At 43.5% G+C, this 19,958-nt stretch overlaps 1 protein-coding gene across 2 annotated transcripts in view; it reads right to left on the bottom strand.

Annotated features, from left to right (window-relative positions):
* Positions 1-2,393: 2,393 nt before the first annotated feature.
* Positions 2,394-19,958, bottom strand: part of LOC100382789 (uncharacterized) — a 49,786-nt gene continuing 32,221 nt past the window's right edge. The window contains exons 6-15 of one of the 2 annotated variants that reach the window (NM_001175493.1): positions 11,754-11,813; positions 11,313-11,389; positions 11,194-11,223; positions 11,012-11,107; positions 8,512-8,614; positions 4,232-4,314; positions 3,802-3,930; positions 3,537-3,615; positions 3,242-3,349; positions 2,398-3,113 (exon numbers count right to left, since the gene is read on the bottom strand). In NM_001175493.1, the coding sequence (NP_001168964.1) occupies positions 2,598-3,113; positions 3,242-3,349; positions 3,537-3,615; positions 3,802-3,930; positions 4,232-4,314; positions 8,512-8,614; positions 11,012-11,107; positions 11,194-11,223; positions 11,313-11,389; positions 11,754-11,813 (1,281 nt within the window). In that variant the 3' untranslated portion in view covers positions 2,398-2,597. Of the gene's footprint in view, positions 3,114-3,241; positions 3,350-3,536; positions 3,616-3,801; positions 3,931-4,231; positions 4,315-8,511; positions 8,615-11,011; positions 11,108-11,193; positions 11,224-11,312; positions 11,390-11,753; positions 11,814-19,958 lie in introns of both variants that reach the window. The other variant, XM_008646002.4, reaches the window with a different exon arrangement.

The raw sequence follows: 19,958 nt of genomic DNA, 5'->3' as shown, positions 1-19,958 counted from the left end.
TCACGTCCGGAGCAGACTGCACCGCCGTCTCAGGTACGAGGGTGACGCCCAGCAAGTCCTTCGCGAGCGTGCTGGCGTCGTCCGTTTGCTTGGGATTGGCGTGTTGCGGGGAGACGGCGCTCGTCTTCGTCTCAGACGCGAGGTCGATGCCCGACGTGCCCCCCGTTGGGGCGCCGGCGCCGTCGACTCGCTCGACAGCCGACGAGGTGCCGCCTCCTGCTTGGCCTTGGTTGCCCTGCCTCCTCCTCCGTCGGCGGGGGAGGGGACGGGGCGAGCTCGAATGTTGTACTTCCACCACGCGGGGAAGACGTCGTCGATTCCGCCGCCGGCGGGCGGGCTGTCGGCCGCCATTGTCGCTGTCGCGCGGCGGGGGAAGGAGTATCATGTCGTAGCTGCCGTCGAGGGACATGAACTCAAGACTCCCGAAACGGAGTACCGTCCTCGGCTGGAAAGGTTGCTGGAGACTGCCCATCTGGAGCTTGACGGGAAGCTGTTCGTCAACACGTAGCAGGCCCCTACCTGGCGCGCCAACTGTCGGCGTTTCGAAACCCGGGGGGTCCCTAGACCGACGAGTAAATTATCGCCTCGTGCCCCAGCCCAGATGGGTCGGCGCGAGACGGAGCGCGAAGGGGGGAAGAAGCCGGAGGGAGACGAGCGTGAGAGGTGGAATCCCGCGGCCTTCGTGTTTGTCCCGCGCCCAGGTCGGGTGCGCTTGCAGTAGGGGGTTACAAGCGTCCACGCGGGAGGGAGCGAGCGGCCTCATGCGAGCGTCGTCCCGTCCTTCCCCGCGCAGCCAACCCTCTGTAAGAGGGCCCTGGTCCTTCCTTTTATAGGCGCAAGGAGAGGATCCAGGTGTACAATGAGGGTTGTAGCAGTGTGCTAACGTGTCTAGCGGAGGAGAGCTAGCGCCCTGAGTACATGCCATCGTGGCAGCCGGAGACGTTTTGGCACCCGGTTCGTGTGGTGTTGTGGCCGTCGGAGGAGCGCTGGAGCCCAGCGGAAGGACAGCTGTCGGGGCTGTCGAGTCCTTGCTGACGTCCTCTTGCTTCCGTAAGGGGGCTGAGAGCCGCCATCGTCATAGAGCGTGCGGGGCGCCATCATTACTTGTCTGGCGGAGCGAGCCAGATGGGACGCCGGTCTTGTTCCTCGTAGCCTGAGTCATCTTGGGGCAGGGTAATGATGGCGCCTCCTGTTGACGTGGTCGGTCCATGCTCTAGTTTGGGCGAGGTGGAGGCTCCTCCGAGGTCGAGGTCGAGTCTGTCTTCCAAAGTCGAGGTCGAGTCCGAGCCCCCGGGTCGGACGAGGCGGAGACCGTCGGCTGATGCTAGGGCTGAGTCCGAGCCCTGAGGTCGGGCGAAGCGGAGTTCGTCGTCCTTCGGGGCTGAGTCCGAGTCCGAGCCCTGGGGTCGGGCGAAGCGGAGTTCGTCGTCTTCCGGGGCTGAGCCCGAGTCCGAGCCCTGGAGTCGGGCGGAGCGGAGTTCGTCGTCTTCCGGGGCTGAGCCCGAGTCCGAGCCCTGTGGTCGGGCGGAGCGGAGTTCGTCGTCTTCCGGGGCTGAGCCCGAGTCCAAGCCCTGGGGTCGGGCGGAGCGGAGTTCGTCGTCTTCCGGGGCTGAGCCCGAGTCCGAACCCTGGGGTCGGGCGAAGCGGAGTTCGTCGTCTTCCGGGGCTGAGCCTGAGTCCGAGCCCTGGGGTCGGGCGAAGCGGAGTTTCCCATGGCGCCTAGGGCCGGACTTGGCTGCTGTCAGCCTCACTCTGTCGAGTGGCTCAGCAGTCGGTGCGGCGCAGGCGGCGCTGTCCTCTTGTCAGACCGGTCAGTGGAGCGGCGAAGTGACTGCGGTCACTTCGGCTCTGTCGACTGGAGGGCGTGCGTCAGGATAAAAGTGTCAGGCCACCTTTGCATTAAATGCCCCTGCGATTTGGTCGGTTGGCGTGGCGATTTGGCCTAGGTTGCTTCTTGGTGAAGACTGGGCCTCGGGCGAGCCGAAGGTGTGTCCGTTGCTGGAGGGGGGCCTCGAGCGAGACGTAGATCCTCCGGGGTCGGCTGCCCTTGCCCGAGGCTGGGCTCGGGCGAGGCGTGATCGCGTCCCTCGAATGGACCGATCCTTGACTTAGTCGCACCCATCAGGCCTTTGCAGCTTTGTGCTGATGGGGGTTACCAGCTGAGATTTAGGAGTCTTGAGGGTACCCCTAATTATGGTCCCCGACAATTCTCGATGTGTCTTAAGCTTTAGAAGTGGTGGCGATAGAAATCTTTGTGATTCATGGATGACGATTAAATACAAGACTTTAGTGTGCCTAGTGTTTTTCATAGCCATGTTATTTGGTTTCGTTGAGTTAGTTTCATTTTTCAAAGAACTGTCAATTGAATCAATAATTGATATGTAATGACAATGTGCGAAAAGCTGGAACTCTTGTTTCCATTATAAAAAACAAAATGCAGCACTTGCAGGAGTATATGCAGCACTTGCTAAAGTTATCGGTTTATCGAGAGGTTGATGACAACTGCAGGTGCCCGACCGACCTGGAAGCATCGTCTAGCCAGTGTCAACAACAGGCGCCTCAGGATAGCAAACCAACATCTGTGCTCTTAGTTCTAACTACTTTCGAGAGAATTGTTCTATGAACGCCCTGCGTGCATCCCTGCTGGATCCGCCACTGCTCCAGCACCAATTTCCAGGTGGCCACCCTGTTCGTCTGTAGACCCTCTTGATCCACACCTTGGTCCCAGTGATCTCACAAACTGCATCCGGGACTGGCATGCTACTACCACGGACCTCCTCCTCCTCCTCCGCCGTCCCCTTCGATCTTTTCTGCGATGATGCAGTCACAACCAGCCCACCTTCTTTCTCAGCTTCTGCGCTGCCAGAATCTGCCTTTACTGTACCTTTTTCGTCTCCGGCGCCGTATGAACATGAGTCTGATTCTGATACGACACGGCCTGCCTCCTCCTCGTTCCACTCTGCAGCACTGATGCCTTCTTTTCTCTTAGCAGCAACATCTGCCTCTGATGCAGCTTCATCCGGCCTGGCACTTCCAAACTCTTGCAGCAGTAGCTCTCTTATTCTCTGCCTTAGACCGGATGCTTCTTCAGGCTTGAACCAACTGCGATTAAACTGTGAAACACACAAGTCCGGCCGGTGTCAAACATCTCAGACGCAGTACTTCTTGAAAGCTCAAAGAAACAGCATGCATGGCAAGAAATGAACAAGTAGAGAAAGCAGGTGGCAGCAGCCAGACTAACCATGCCAAGTTTATCGGTGGTGAACCTTGCCGGTGCCTTCTTTATAAACTGTTCAATGTAATACAGCATGAAGATACCGCAGTCGTACGCATTGTTCTGCTGCGGAACCTAGCAGTTGTTGAAACCCATGTTATATATATTGATTTACGAGTGAACTGTAGCAATCTAGTAATCGCAATTAATTTCAGCAGATATTTAAGGCAAACGACATCTGGAAAACCTATATACCAAGAGGAACTTGAAGCAATTTGTAATGTCACTTTGCAGCACTGTTAAACTGTATGTATGTATGTACCTGGACAGCTTCCTTGCGTATATCATTCAGAAGACACGGCCATGCAACGGATAAGAAGCGCCACTCCTTTTCAAGGTACCTGCAACATGTATAGCTGATGCTGTAGTGTTGTGCAGAGTACGTACAGTAGGTCACCTACGCTAAAGCTCATCAGCAGCAAGCAATCCTGCCATATTTTTAGAAATTCTTGTTTTTGAGTAGCAAGAGTGAAAAAAAAATATAGCTAAAATCTAGCTGGATAACTGTAGCTGAGATTGTCACTTGCCTCCCAACCGTGTTCAAGATCTTAGTGCTGGGATGCATGCCTAAGGAGTCCAGATGAAGTATAATGATCGGTTCTGAAGAAGTCCTCTCTTTTGGAGGAAGGCAAATGATTACCAAGCTCCAGTGCTCCCTGGTTTACAAATAAATTAATTGCAAGCAGGAAGGTCTCCATAAAATATGCTATATACAAAGGTACAGCATGAGAAACTTGATTGTATAGGTCTCAAAACGCATTCATCATGTGCTAAAAGGCATCATTTCAGGTGATAAAAAAAGGTTTAACAGCAATGCAGGGATCAGGAGAACATTAGGAACCTCTGGCCACATTTCTGATCTGATAGAGTTTAATATGGATCCACATGATAACATGAACCATGAGACTTGCCAACAAGCTAATCACAGTGTAAATGTCTCATCCAGTACCAACTTACTTCCCATGGATCGGCAAGATGATGTATGCGTTATTGAATATATTGACACCTTTCGACCACCTTCTCAACTTTGGGAAGTCACGCTAGAACAAAATCCAACGGAGAAAGTAAATATTGTCATCATATAAGATATAACATGTTTAAGGCAATAAAAAAGATGATGAACAAACAACAAGTTGCAACGGAAGATAAGATGATCAAATTCTGTGAAGGACTGAAATGCGGTTGAATAAAACTCATGGGTGTGTTTAATTAGTTGCCTTCTTAAACATGAATTGTATATCCTGAATGTCTGGAAGCATGATGAGTGGATGCAGTGAACTAAAAAGAAGGGTGTTGTTTGGTTTAGACGTTGTTAAGGGAATGGTAATATGATCTCTTACCGGCGTTAATGGTTACTAGTTGTTGACGCTTTTTCGGAGCGCCAAATACTCAAGAAGAACCGGCGGCGGTGCTCTCTGGTCAGGCGCGGACGGTCCGCGACCTGGCGTGAGGCGGCGGTGCTCTCTGGTCAGACGCGGACGGTCCGCGGCACAGGGTCGGACGGTCCGCAACCTGGTGCAGGAGTTCGGGTTCCCTGCCTGACGGCCGGACGGTCCGCGCCTTAGGGCCGGACGGTCCGCGTGTGCGCAGGGGCGGCGGAAGATCGCCGGCGGCGCCTGGATCTCGCTCCCGGGAGGGACCCCGTCGGGGAGGAGAGATCCTAGGAGTTGTCTAGGCTCGGGTCGACCGACCTAGACTCCTTTAATCGGCGTAGAGTCGAAGAGAGGCGAAGAATTTGGGGATCGAGAGGCTAAACCTAAACTAGAATAGAACTACTCCTAGGATAAAATGCGAAATAGAAGTTGTATTGATTCGATTGATGATTACAAATCGGCCGTAGACCTCTCTTTTTATAGAGGAGGGGGGCTGGACCCTTTACACGACTGGATTCCGAGCTAATTCCGCAAATCTAGCCAACAAACATAGAACAAAACTCGGAACCCTAAACTGCTCTGTGCATGCGCGAACCGTCCGGCCCACAGGCGCGGACTGTCCGGACCGCGGACCGTCCGGCCTCAGGGCCGGACCGTCCGCCCGCTCAAAATGAAGCTCAACACTAGTTATAATTGGATTAAATAGTAGTACCTAGTATTACTAGAAATAGTTTAACCAAACAGAAGTATCGGCATCCATTTCCCTATGTAATCCATTTACGTTACATTTTGACGAACCAAACACAACCAAAGTTCAGTCTGTTCCATTTTGAGCTGTACCGTGCTAAGATCTCTTTTGTTTGGATAGTGTCTCTCTCGGACATGTCGCATATGCACGTTTAACTACCCCTTAACTATTTGAGTTAGGCCACGTTTGGTTACATGGATAATCTTTAGTATCTAGTTTTAGTCTCTTTTTACCAAACAGAAGAACTGAAGTAAAGACTAATTGGCTTTAGTCTCTAGTCCTCCACATAGAGAATCTGTACGGTACATCGACAAAATGGAGAGGGTCGGCCCCGTTTGGTTCCATTGGTCCTAGGACTAAAATTTAGGACTAAACTTTAGTCCTTATCCTGTTTGGTTGTAGGGACTAATGTGATATATTGGTACTTAGGATGGTGATATCATGACCCAAGGCTTAATAAAATTAATAGAGTAACCATACCAACAAGGTGCATCTTCTTTTTCGGAAGCCTATCTCGAAAGAACCTCCAAGCTAAGTATGCTTGGTTTGGAGTAATTTGGGATGGGTGACCGACCGGGAAGTTTTCTCGGGTGCGCATGAGTGAGGATAAAGTGCACACAAAAGACCCGTGTTGGTCTGTGAGGACGATATATGATCCTAGAGAGCTGATAGGAGTAAGCACCGCCGGTCTATGAGTGGACGGGGTGTTACAAGTGGTATCAGAGTCGACCCTCGTGGTTTCACGGGCGTGTGTGTTAGGGGTTCGCGTATATGGCGCATGGCGCATGTGGGCCCAGAGTGGTCACATGGCATGGCATATGACGACACTAGACACATAGACATGGCTAAGAGGGGAGGTTTCTGGATTGGGGTTGACCGACGAGGACGTCGGTCTTCTAAGGGGGTGGATTGTGATATCCTGGCCCCTGTGATGGTGATATCCTGGCCCAAGGCTTAATAGGATTAATAGAGTAATCATACCAACAAGGTGCATCTTCTTTTTCGGAAGCCTATCTCGAAAGAACCTCCAAGTTAAGTGTGCTTGGCTTGGAGCAATTTGGAATAGGTGACCGATCGGGAAGTTTTCTCGGGTGCGCATGAGTGAGGATAAAGTGCGCACAAAAGACCCGTGTTGGTCCGTGGGGACGATATATGATCCTAAAGAGTTGACAGGAGTGAGTACCGGTTTGGTCTGTGGGGATGATATGATCCTAGAGAGTAGACAGGAGTAAGTAATGTCGGTCCAGGATTGAACGGGTGTCACAACTAAACATATTTTAAATACATTACATGCAACACATAAAGACCGAAATACCTCTTTTTTTGTTTTCTGTGTATGACACCAATTTTGTAGGCAAGACCAATTGGAGTAAATGTTACCCTTTAGTCTCTTTTAGCACCCATATAAGGGAATAGAGACTAAAGCTTATTAGTCCCTACTTTAGTCCTTCAGTTTAGTAAAATAGGGACTAAACGGGACTAAGGCCCCGTTTGGTTCCTTGAGTCAACTGACTAAAGTTTAGTCACTAAAATACCCTGTTTGGTTTAGGTGACTAAACTTGACTAAAGAACATTAATTACTGCACAAAAGAACCGCATTACCCTTATTTACTACCAGCAAGAGCATGCTGCCTGAAGCAAAAAAGGCAGGTGGGCGTGGAGGGTATTAATGAGGGAGAGGGTAAAAGTGGTAAAAATCCACTTTTAGTCCCTTTAGTCACCCCTTTGTGACTAGAGGACTAAACTTTAGTAACCCTTTTTGGCTCTTTAGTGACTAACTAAACTTTAGTCACCCTGAACCAAACAGGGCCTAAAAACCAGGGACTAAAGATTAGTCACTTTATTTTAGTCTTATTTAGTCTCTAAATTGTCGAACGGTGGGACTAAAATAGGGACTAAACTATTTTAGTCTCTAGTCCCTCAAGGTGTGACTAAGGCCCTGTTTGGTTCCTTTAGTCACTAGATTAAACTTTAGTGACTAAAGTTTAGTCGTTAAAGCACCCCCTTTGGTTCCGGTGACTAAACCGGACTAAAGAGCATTAATTGCTGTGAATAATTACTATATTACCCCTATTAATTAGTGGATGTTTGCTGCAAGAAGAAAGTGGAAAGAACAAATGAGGTAAAAATCATATTTTAGTCATTAAACCCTTGGTGACTAAAGAACTAAAGTTTAGTCACCCCACTTTAGTCACCATATTTGCTTCTTTATGGACTAAAAGTGACTAAACTTTAGTCACTCCAAATCAAACGGGGGCTAAAAGGAACTAAACCATATTAATTTCACTTTTTATCTCTCATTTATTTTAGTTGCACTAATTACAGAAGAATGCTAAGGGATATTTTGTTCTTCTTATGAATTATTTAATGTGCTCTAAATACTTTTAGTTCATATAATCAGACAGGATAGAGACTAAACTTTAGTCCCCTAACCAAACTTTATTCACTCGACTAAAGTAACCAAACATACATTCAGGCCCCATTTGGTTTGAGGGACTAAAGATTAGTCACTCTATTTTAGTCACATTTAGTCCCTAAATTGCCAAATGGTAGGACTAAAATAGAGACTAAACCGTTTTAGTCTTTAGTCCCTCAAGGGGTGAATAAAAGAGACTAAACCAGGCAAATTCCACTGTTTGCCCCTCCTTTATTTCAGTTGCACTAATTAACGCGTTTTGAATACTTTTAGTCCATAGAACCAAATAGAGTAGGGACTAAACTTTAGTCTCCTTGCTAAACTTTAGTCCCTAGACTAAAAGAACCAAACGGACCTTTAATGTGTTTAGAATTTATTTAGTCACTGAAACCAAACATAATAGAGACTAAATTTTAGTCATAGAACTAATGGAACCAAACAAGACGTTAGAGTGTGTCGGTGTCCGTTTTTCCTTCTTTGCATTTGGTTTGGTACTAGTGATTCATTCCTTCTTAACAAGGGGATGAGCAGCTCTCTTGACACAGTTTGCAAAAAAAATGATGTAAACCAATTTGAAGACGTTCATGCATGTATTATGCGTACCCAAAATAGTGTAATTATCCCAATTTTAAGCAAAAACAAACATAATGCATGACATTTGGTAAGAGAAGTACGACTTCATGACATAAAAGATGCGTACCGGCCGACGCAATGCTTCCTCAAGCTTTCCATAGAAGTATGTGTTAAATATGTAGAATTTGTCTCTGAAATTTTCATCGCACAATCTGGTCATTTTGATGTACCTGCACAACGATATCACAGAAGGAGCCGTCTTAATACCTCCCTGGAAATAGCATAGCTCAGAGTTCACATAATACTGCTTTACAAATGTTGGAGTTCATTAGGCTTGGTCGATTTACTTAACAATAATTTCTAGAATAAATCTGAATTTTGTCTTGCACAATAAGTTAGGAACTAAATCCATTATATCGTGGAGACCATAACTGAGTCAGTTGCCGATTTTGCCTACGCGACAAGTTTAGAACTGGATCTATCAGATTGTAGAGATCGTAACCGGTTTCATTTTTCTATTGTTTTACGTGTATAATTTTTTTTTCTCGAAACACGCAGGAGAGCTGCGTGTAAGTTATATTAAGAAAGAGAAAGGTCTGAGAACAGACCAGGATACAGACGACTCCTTACGGAGGTCGAAAACACAAATACAGAAACACACTCATCCCTTATCTATGACACAACAGCAGGCCCTCCTAGACTTAAGGCCATAAGCCCTTAAGCCCTTTAGCCCCGGCCATACCCCACAGCGTAGCATCCTCATGGATGTGCTGCAGGATATCTCTAGTGCTCGGGGAAGCTCCCTCGAAGACACAAGTGTTTCGATGTTTCCACAGCCACCAAGCCACAAGGATTACCAACGTGTTAAAACCTTTTCTCTTCTCTTTAGGAACCTGGCCTTCAGCATTGCTCCACCAATCTTGGAAAATCATGTCCTCAGGCCCAGGTGCCAGATGTTGCATCCCCACTTTACACCACACCTGCCACCAAATGTTTCTAGAGAACACACAAGAGAGCAAAATATGCTGGACTGTTTATTCATGTTGATCGCAAAAGAGGCAAATGTCATGATGATCCATACCTCGCCGGGCCAATCTGTCAGCCGTCCAACACCGGTTGAGAGAGGCTAGCCAAATGAAGAATTTACATTTGGGAGGAGCCCAACTCTTCCAAATTCTTTTAGCAGGCTCAAAGGATGTTGTACCGTTCCAAAAGCTGTTATAAGCCGTCTTAGAGGAATAAAGGCCAGAAGCGGAAGGCACCCAAATGTGGACATCAGGAACTCCTGTCTGTAAATGAATATCCTGAATTAGATCCCAAACCAGAAGGAACTCCCTGATGACAACAGCAGTCAGACCCCCAGAGATATCCTGAATCCAACTATTATCAGCAAGAGCCTCCTGCACCGTACGTCCTGTCCTGACCCTACTTGGAATACGACTGAATAGGTAAGGGGCAAAAAATGCAATGGATTGTCCTTGAATCCATCTATCCATCCAAAAGAGGGTTGTGGCACCATCCCCCACAGAAGAGTGAACTGAGGCCCGAAAGAGAGCTTCAACATTTGGATGAACTTTTATGTCAAACTCAGTCCATGGTCTCTCTACCTGTGTTTTTCTGAGCCAGAGCCATCTCACATTAAGAGCCCAACCAAGGATTTCCAGGTTGTGAATACCCAAGCCGCCGAACTTAAGCGGACGACACACCCTTGTCCATCCAACACCACAATGGCCTCCCTTGATATCTTTTCTGCCCTTCCAGAGGAAACCCCTGCGAATCTTGTCAATGGCTTTGATAACCCATTTAGGGCATAAAAGGACAAGAAGATGGTATATAGGAATGGCAGTGAGGACAGCCTTAACCAAAGTCAGTCTTCCAGCATTGGTGATCAGGGCAGATTTCCACCCTGGCAATTTGTCAGCCACCTTGTTTACGTGTATAATCAAAGAGAGTGTTCTTCTCATAAGGCACGAAAAACAATCAATCTAATACATGTTAGGATTTTAGACAAGGGAGTCATTGGTGCGACCTGATTTCAGGCTCCTTCATCCCTGAAGTCACAAGAGAGCAATATCTCCAAAACCTTGCTTAGTTGTAGAACGTGCACGGGTTAGGACAAATCAGGGTTTTTAGGCAGCAACCACGCAACTACTCATCGAGTTTATCTGTACTACGACATCTATGAACTTCAGCAATACCACAACCCAGCTTCGACCAGGCTAGAGCAATTCTCAATGCTAGTAATGATGAGTTCATCGCTCTTGTTTCTGCTAGATAATTTGGCGATAGATTTAATCTACTACGTGGAATATGCTATTATTTGCTATGTGTTGTTTATGTAGGGATTGCTTTAGTAGCAATTTAATCTTAAAAGTAGGCAATTATCTAACAACAAATTCTTCAACTAAATAGCCCACACTGAATAGTTTGGTGGTGTTTAGGACAATATAATGCGAAGCAGCAGTAGAAGACCAAGCATTATTTTTTAAAAAGAGAGCATGCATTAACACCTAAATACTCCCATAGTAATTCTTCCACGGATTACTTCCTATTTGTTTGATGTATAAGCGATACACTGAAGCAGTTTAAGAAGAAGAAAAAAACCATAATATAAAGTTGCCACTTACTTGATGTAGAAATTGATCACCTGTGACGACAAAAATACTTCAGGATCAAGACATCTGATATCAGATCTGGTGAGCTCGACAACTTCTTGATCATCTCTGTTCACATAATAAAGCCAACGGAACGTGTAAAATGAACACCGATAAACCATGCATGAATTCGGAGAAAAATGCACAATATTCACCTTGATGGGTAGTAGATCTTTGGTTCATTCCTGAAAAACACAATTGGTCGAGTTGAAACATAAACTAAAAGATAAGCTAACAGTGTACATGATGAATACAACGCTCGAGAAGAGCTTACAGTCTGTCAGACATCTCAAGTTTTACTTCTTCCTTAGGTTCGATATCTTCATCATCCAATAGAACCACATCTTGAACCTTAAAGTCAACTCATATAAATAAATGTATAAGGTCAAACTTACATGTAAAAGTGGTAACATGATCAAAGTACTATGAGAAAGCATGGTAGAGCGCCCAGTAAACGGCCTGGCTCATGACAATGTGAACCAGATGAGAGATGAGGGTGCAAATAGCTTAAGAGCGCATGATAACAACTGGTAGGGGTGCATATATGGTGAAAATCTAGTTTAAATTACTAATTTTGTAAAATTTTGTCAATGGAATGGAATGTATTCAAATAATGCTAAGAAATGTCCACATGGTAAGTTGTCAATGGAATGTATAGCGGTATCAAGCCATCAATAATGCAAAGAAATGTCCTTGGAGGTAAACAGCAACTCACTATACGATCTCTTTTGTTCTCATGACCACTGAACAACGTGTTGCATGCGATAGGATTGCACTGAAATGCAAGATAATATAGTTTTCAAATTTAGCAGTTCATCCAAAATGAGGATAGTGTGACTTCAACATTCAAGCAACAGGAAAACATGGAAGATGAAGAAATTAAATTAGTATTCCCAAAGTACTCTTCTTGGTATAGCTTAATTAAGATAGGAAGAATAAATTCTCTATTATTGTTGTAGGCCGTTCTTATGCACCAGTGAGTGTACATACAAGGAAAGAATCAAAGTTATCCTCTAACCTAGCCTAATATTAATACAGGCATGCAGATATGATCTTCTATCAGGGTATGTACAAACCCAATTAAACGAGTGGCCTCTAAAGAGCTAAGTGACAAAAAACAAGCACGAATCTCTATACATATTATGTCTTAACTGCATTTATGATCTAAAGACTCAGAGTTATATTATGTAGTCTTTTAGTTGTCTCTTATAATTGAAAAATCGATTCAAGTGTTTAGGGTTGTACATGCTCTTAGGCCATCTCTAGCAGATCCCCTATCACATCCCCATCTCTATCTCATTTTATATTTTAAACTTTACTCTACAAATAGTGTAAAATAATGTCATCTACAATTTTACGTCCCTATTTTACACTGCCTACTGGAGACAGTCTTAGAACCAATCATTAATGACGGAGATTGGAAAATACTGACAATGCCATTAGAGCATCTCCAACAACGTGACATATAAAAATGCCCAATAATTTAAAATGAATATATTTTATAGAATTTAGGGCACCAACAAAACACTCCACTCCAACATTAAAGCCCTAAATCTAGATTATAGGACAGCCCACTACGGTGTAGTATATTTGAGGCACTTGAGAAGGTGCCCTATAATTTTTTGATCAAATTTTATAAAATAAGACACTGTTGCCTGTTGGAGTAATTTTTCCTGTATAGAGCCCTATATTTAAATTTGTGGCACTAGTTTGAGGTATTGTTAGAGATTCCTGTATAGAGCCCTATATTTAAATTTGTGGCACTAGTTTGAGGTATTGTTAGAGATGCTCGTATAACAGCCTCCGTGGTGTCAATCGGGAGTAGAGTGGACTCGGTTAAGAGTAGAAAACCCTTTGGTTAAGATTGGAATGTTGCGCCGGATCTGCGCAGAGAACTGCACTTTCGTTGTCACTGTAGACAAATGTAGATTTCTGTAGAGGACGACAGACTTTAGTGAGCAGCTGGCCCAACCAGCAAACTTCGGCGATAACGTTGACACTTGACAACCCCCATTGTACTCGGTTTTCTTAATGGAGCAAGGCACTGAATGTTGTCATTTAGAAGAGCAATGAATGAGGTTCTCTTCTCACCAAGAAATTAAAATACAATAAAACTGTCTCCAGTGGACTATGTAAAATAGAGAACGTAGAATTATAAATAACATTGTTTGACACTATTTATAAAAAGAAGTTTAAAATAGAAGTTGTGATACAGGATCTACTATAGATAGCCTAACCAGATGTGGGTCGTCGTGTATCCAGACAACTGGCTCAATCAACATAGGAGTACACTGTGAGGGTGTTGATAGAGCAACGAGAGAGCTGAAGACCATGGGGTGCCAGCCTTTCACGTATCACAGCAGTATTCTCTTGAGTACATAAAAATAATGCTCTTTGGGGGTCGACCATATGCAAACACGCTTGCTGCATAGCATGCGTGATAATTGTTGGAATTATTTTAATTTTAGAATAATTTCTAGAAAAATCTCAAATGTCCATTCATGAAGAGATGCATGTCAATATTTAGAGGAGTGTGGAAACATTCTTATATTTCTAATTGAGGTGGAGAGTTTTACATGGTCTCGTATATGTTGGGAGAGAGGTAGAAGGTCGCTCGCCTCGCTAGACCGGGCAGGCCGAAGCCTTATCTGGTGTGAATCCTTATCTTATATGATGTGAATCCTTATTATTTGGTGCGGATTTTTTTTGAAATCGAATGTGGTTTCCTCCGATAAATACCTACGAGTGTTGTCATCAAATCACACAGTAGTAGTCATCACATCTAGTCTTGTGGCTTCCTGCCTACTATATCGCCACGTACGCTACTTCATCTCGATCATCGCCACACACCGACAAACAGGTCATCAGGTCTCAGGTCCTGTCATCCTCAGCAATCCAACATCGGGAGAGGGTGAATTAGGTTTTTGGGAAGCAATCCATGTGACTGCTCGATCGCTTCCTCGTCGTGTTCAACCGCGTTGCCACGACTCGTCTTCCTCCTCGTCACGTGGATGTTTCACGTCATTGTCAAGAACGAGATGGTGTTGAACATCAACATTGTCTTCTCTATCCCATCGCTACCAAGGAACAAACGTACAACCATCTCTCTCATCATGTCTTTCATGTTGTTTTTTCTAATCTGTTTAGACATAGTTCTACTAGTTCATGTTTTAATCTTGATTGACATGATGCACATGTTTAGATCCATTTGCTTTATGTACATGTTTGTCGTTATGGTTATGCTTTATTTTTGGATTAAATTAAAACCAAATGTCTCCAACAAACCAAAAACCTTATTCTAGGAATTTTGGTTTTATAGCTAGATTTGTTGATGCTCTGAGGTCCAAGAAGTTTTCTAGCGTGAACTTTAAGAGATGGCAAATGTGATGCTATGGCTCTCTGCCATGCAAGTCCTTTGAATATCCGAAGTCAACCCAAAGGGTAATCTTACGTAGTAGGAGAAGGCTTGTACGGACTAACACTCTCTTTATGGGTGGTGTGATTGGTATACTTGTAGATCGCCTATGGGATGTGTACTTGCGTCATACAAACACTAAGGAGTTGTGGGACGTCCTAAAAGCCAAATATGGCATCACAACTGCCGATGCTGAGTTGTACATGATGGAGCAATATCGTGACTACAAGATGACTGCTGGAAAGTTTGTAGTCGAGCAAGCTCATGAGATACAGTGCATGACAAAGAAGCTTGAGCAGCTAAAGATCAACCTACCTGACAAGTTTGTGGCTAGTGGCATCATTGCTAAGGTGCCTCCTTCATGGAAGGATTTCACCTAACTCTCAAACATAAGAGGACATATATATCAGTTTTAGATTTGATTGCATCTCTTGATGTTGAGGATAAAGCTCGAGTCAAGGACGGACGATCTAAGACTATTGAAAGTCAAGCCAATGCAGCCATGCAGTAGATATCTCAATCTCATGGCAATGAAAAGGCCATGCAAGGGAAAGAAAACCAAGCCCAAACTTACCATTTCTTTCAAGAAGAAGAAAAAGAAGGGTAAAGGCTGCTTCATGTGTGGTACTACTGATCATTGGGCAAAGAAGTGTCCTCACCCAAAGGAAGAAAGCCTCCACCAAAGTAGAAGACTGCGAACATGCCAATGCTGGAGCGGAAACTAGTGGGTATAGTAATTCACCCTCTATTTTTCAGTGTTTCAGTCTATTACTTTGTGGCTTGATACTAGTGCAACTGTTCATGTTTGTTCTAATACAACTCTATTTTCTTTTTATTGGATCGCTCGGAATTCTTTCATGATGATGGGGAATGGGTCGCATGCTACTGTTCATTGTGTTGGCACGATCGATCTAAAGCTTACTTCGGGAAAGATGGTGTCGCTCAAGGACGCACAACATATCCCTACTATGAACACGAATTTAGTTAGTGGCTCCCTTTTGTGTAGGGATGGTTTTAGAGCAGTTCTTGAGTCTGATAAATTTGTCATATATAGGTGTGGACAATTTATTGGTAAAAGCTATGAGTGTGGAGGAATGTTCCACTTTTGATGTCTGATTTCTGCAATATGCATGTGAACTTTATTTCTAATGGCGTTAATGAAAGTGATGCCAGTGTTTGACATCACATTTATGATATATTTATTTTGTTTTGATGTTTCAACTTTCCACCATGAGTTTAATTCCGAATTTCGCCATTATCAAATGCTCTAAGTACCATAGTTGTGTGCAATCCAAGAACCCTCGAAAACCTCACAAGGTAGCTGAGTAGAGACACTTGGTACCACTAGAACTCATTCATTCAGATATCTGTAAGATAAATGGTGTGTTAATAGATGGTAGAAAAGGTTATTTTATGAGCTTGATTGACGACACGTCTAGATTTTGTTTTGTGTACTTGCTAAAAACAAAAGATGAGGGTTTAAACTACTTTGAAATCTATAAGGCAGAAGTAGAAACCAACTTGAGAAAAATATCAAAATAATTAGGTATGATCAAGGAGGTGAATATTTATCTAATAACTTTGACTTATGCTATGTGAAACATGGTATTATACATGATATGCCTCCCTATTTGCTCTAATCAAACGGGGTCACCGAAAGGAAGAATCACACATTGAGTGACCTGGTTAACAACATGTTAGACACTAATGTATTATCTAAGGCATGGTGGGGGAGACAGTATTGACTACATCTCATGTCCTAAATAGAGTTACCCTAAAGAATAATGAGAAACAACCCTATGAGGAGTGGATTAGGAGAAGACCTTCACTCTCTTACTTAAGCACATGGGGTTGTTTGGCCAAAGTGAATGTAGCAATAAACAAAAAGTGTAAGTTGGGACCTAAAACTGTGGATTGTATCTTTTTGGGTTATGCTCATCATAGTATTGCCCATAGATTTTTAATGGTTAGATCTAAGGTGTTTCTTTGCTAGAGTCGTGTGATGTTTCTTTCTTTGAGAACATATTTCCTATGAAAGATTTGTGTATCATGTTTAGATTACCTTTGAATGAAACTACAAATGCAACACCTATGTCTACTAAATTGTCTAAGCATGTTGAACATACACTTGGACTAGATCATAAGGAGATTCATAGTGAAATCCTAAGAGGAGCGAGAGACAAAGGACTACAAAGTCTTTTCATGATGAGTTCACTATTTATTTATAGATGATTCTCCCAAAATGATCATTGAGGCCTTCTCATCTCCTGATGTGGATGATTAGAAAGAAGTTGTATATAGTGAGATGTATTCTATTATTTCCAATGGGACTTGGGAGCTTGTTGATCGATCGTATGGTAGCAAACCTATAGGTTGCAACTTGCAAGTGGGTGTTCAAGAAGAAGCTTAAGCTGAATGGTACTATTGATAAGTACAAGGCATGTCTTTGTGGTCAAGGGTTATACCCAGAAAGAAGGCAAAGATTTTTTTTGATACTTACTCACATGTTGCTAGATTGACTACTATTTGTGTTCTACTCTCCCTGGCTACCTCGCATGGTCTTTGATGGTCGTTAATATAGCTTTCTTTAATGTAGAGATAGAAAGGGAAATTTACATGACACAGTCTGATGGGTTTGTAGTAAAAGGTCATGAAGACAAGGTTTGTAAGTTATATAAATCTATGTATAGCTTGAAACAAGCACTTAAGCAATGGAATGAGAAATTCTACTTGACACTTATATCAGTAGGCTTTAGTGTTAATGAGGCTGATCTATGTGTGTACAACTATCATGGTGGCGATCGAGTCATATTGTTCTTGTATGTTGATAGACATACTGATCTTTGGAACACGCCTTGATGTGATCAATGAGGTCAAGTCTTTCTTGTGCCAAAGTTTTGAAATGAAGGATCTAGGTGAGGCTAATGTTATTATGAACATCAAGCTGATCAAGGGAAATAATATGATTAGTCTAACACAATCTCATTATGTGGAGAACATGTTGAGTCATTTTTGCTATAAAGATAGCAAACCATCTCTAGTACCCAATGATCCTAGTTTGATCCTTTGTAATAATAATGTAATGGTAGAGACAAATTAACACATTCACATATCATTAGGTCCCTCATGTATCTCGATGGTGCTACGAGGTCTAACATCTCTTTTGATGTCACCAAATTGAGTCGGTTTACTAGTAATCTAAGAGGTGATCACTGGCGTGCACTAGAGCGTGTAATGAATTACTTGGTGGGTAATATAGATTACAAAATTCTTTATTCTAACTATCCCACGGTACTAGAAGGACATACTGATGACAATTGGATATCCGATGTGGATGAAAAGTATGCCACAAGTGGACATGTTTTCACTTTTGGAGGTGTTGTTGTTTCATGGAGATCAAGGAAACAACATATTGATGAGGTCTACTATGGAAGGATAACTTGCAGCACTAGACACAACTGTAGTGGAGTCCGATAGGCTTCATGAGATATTGATGAACTTACCTATTGTAAAGATCCCATTGTAGTCAGCCATTCTTATTAAATGTGACAATCAAACAATGATTACCAAGGTAGACGGTTCTAAGTACAATATGAAGTCATCAAGACACATCAAGAGATTGTTAAAAACCTGTCAAAAAAATTAGAAACTCTAGAGTAATTATCGTAAATTACATCCACATTGAGAAAAATCTGGTTCATCCTTTCACTATGGGGTTTGTCATGTAATGTGATAGACGCCACATCCAAGGAGATGGGTTTGAGACTCATATAATCTATTCCCAAGTGGTAACCCAACCAATGTGATTGAAGATCTTATGAATTAAGTTCTAGGAAGAATAAGCTAGAAGTTAGCATGACAGTAACCTAATTAACTCACTCAACAAAGATGCAAGACTCTCAATTCATGTATGGCAGGTTGGCAATAGCCTTAACATATTTTGTTGGCTTTAAGTAGCAAAGACGTTGTCCTGTAGAACATTCTTGAAAGAATACACTTATGTGAGCCTGATTGTTGGACGGTCGCAGTCTGTCAGATTTAAGTTATTATCTTTATAAGCTCATGAAGAGACTAGAGAGAGTACGACCTATATGCTCCAAACGGCGAAGTAGCCTACTGGAGGTCAAGTATTAGTTGACTATAAGTGAAATTTGTTTGCACAAAACTTGCAATTTAAGGCTTAATCCATTGTTCAAGTTGGTGAATGAGTGTAGCTTACTGTTGTAGGTGGAAGCTCAACTTAACACTGCCAATGGGTGGGTGTGGTGCTCGTCGAGGAAACACACCCATGTTGACACCCGGCACATCAAGCCACACCCACACCCATAATACCTAATGAGTGGATTTTTACACCAATCTCTGCACCCGCTAGGTACCTGATGGTTGTTGGGCATCCTTTGGGTGATCTATAATTGGAATTAATTAAATAAAAGCATCACAAATAATAAGGAAATCTTATATAAATCATGTGTGAACAATTACTCAAAATTAGTATTTTGGGGCCCATCTGGCACCCATGGGTGAAAAGTGACACCTAGACCCCAACCCATCATTTTGCAAGTCGGGTCGGGTGTAGACCCATGGATGGAATTTGACACCCAAAACCACACCTGATGGGTGTGAAATCCGTGGGCACCGGCACCCGATGGTGTGACTGCCATCCCTACTTAACAATCTCCATTGAAAATATTATTATATTAAACAATAATGGGTTGAGGCAAAGTCATGATGGGACTTTGAGATTTGGTGGGGTTGTTGGAATTATTAGGCCTAGCCCACTTTAATTTTAGAATTATTCCTAAAAATCTCAAAGGCCCATTTATGGATAGGTGCATGGAAACATTTAGAGGAGTGTGGAAACATTTAGTTCCACCTTACTAGTTGAGGTGGAGGGAACTCGAATCAAATACTTGAATCGTCTCTATGGTCTTGCATGTGTTAGGTGAGTTATAGAAGGAAGAACACACGCGCTCTCTCGATCATCTCATTGTGTTGGGTCAGGTGGGTAGGTTGGGGCGAAGGGTGTGGGCGCATGACATGGTCGTGAATGCTCCGCCGAATTCGACGACCAAGTCTTGCGCGCCCGCGGCTTCCTTTTGTGGTTTTGTTTTGCCACATATTCTAGGGTCCTTATATGAAAAGCTTATTCTAGAGTCCTTATCTGATAAGGATCATCAATATCCTTATCTAGTGTGAATCCTTATCTGATGCGGATCCTTATCTGGTGTAGATTTTTTAGAACCGAACATGGTTTCCTTCTATAAATACCTATGGGTGCTGCCAACAAATCACACAACAACTACCATCAAATTACACCATGATGGGTCCTTTGCGCTGGCATTAAAGCCGAGCCAACGGGTAGGATGCACGAGTCATGCTCCTCTAAAAACCTTTTAGGAAGAAGACTTGTAGATCGATCCTCATATGGAAAACATGATCCATAAAAACAACATGATATAATCATGCAACCGTCTTTTTTGCTTTTTGGCCTTTTTGGGAAAGTTT

This window comes from Zea mays, chromosome 1, assembly GCF_902167145.1.
Source record: "Zea mays cultivar B73 chromosome 1, Zm-B73-REFERENCE-NAM-5.0, whole genome shotgun sequence".
NCBI lineage: Eukaryota > Viridiplantae > Streptophyta > Magnoliopsida > Poales > Poaceae > Zea > Zea mays.
Note: the sequence above shows the minus strand (reverse complement) of the source record. Positions and strands in the feature narration are given on the sequence as shown.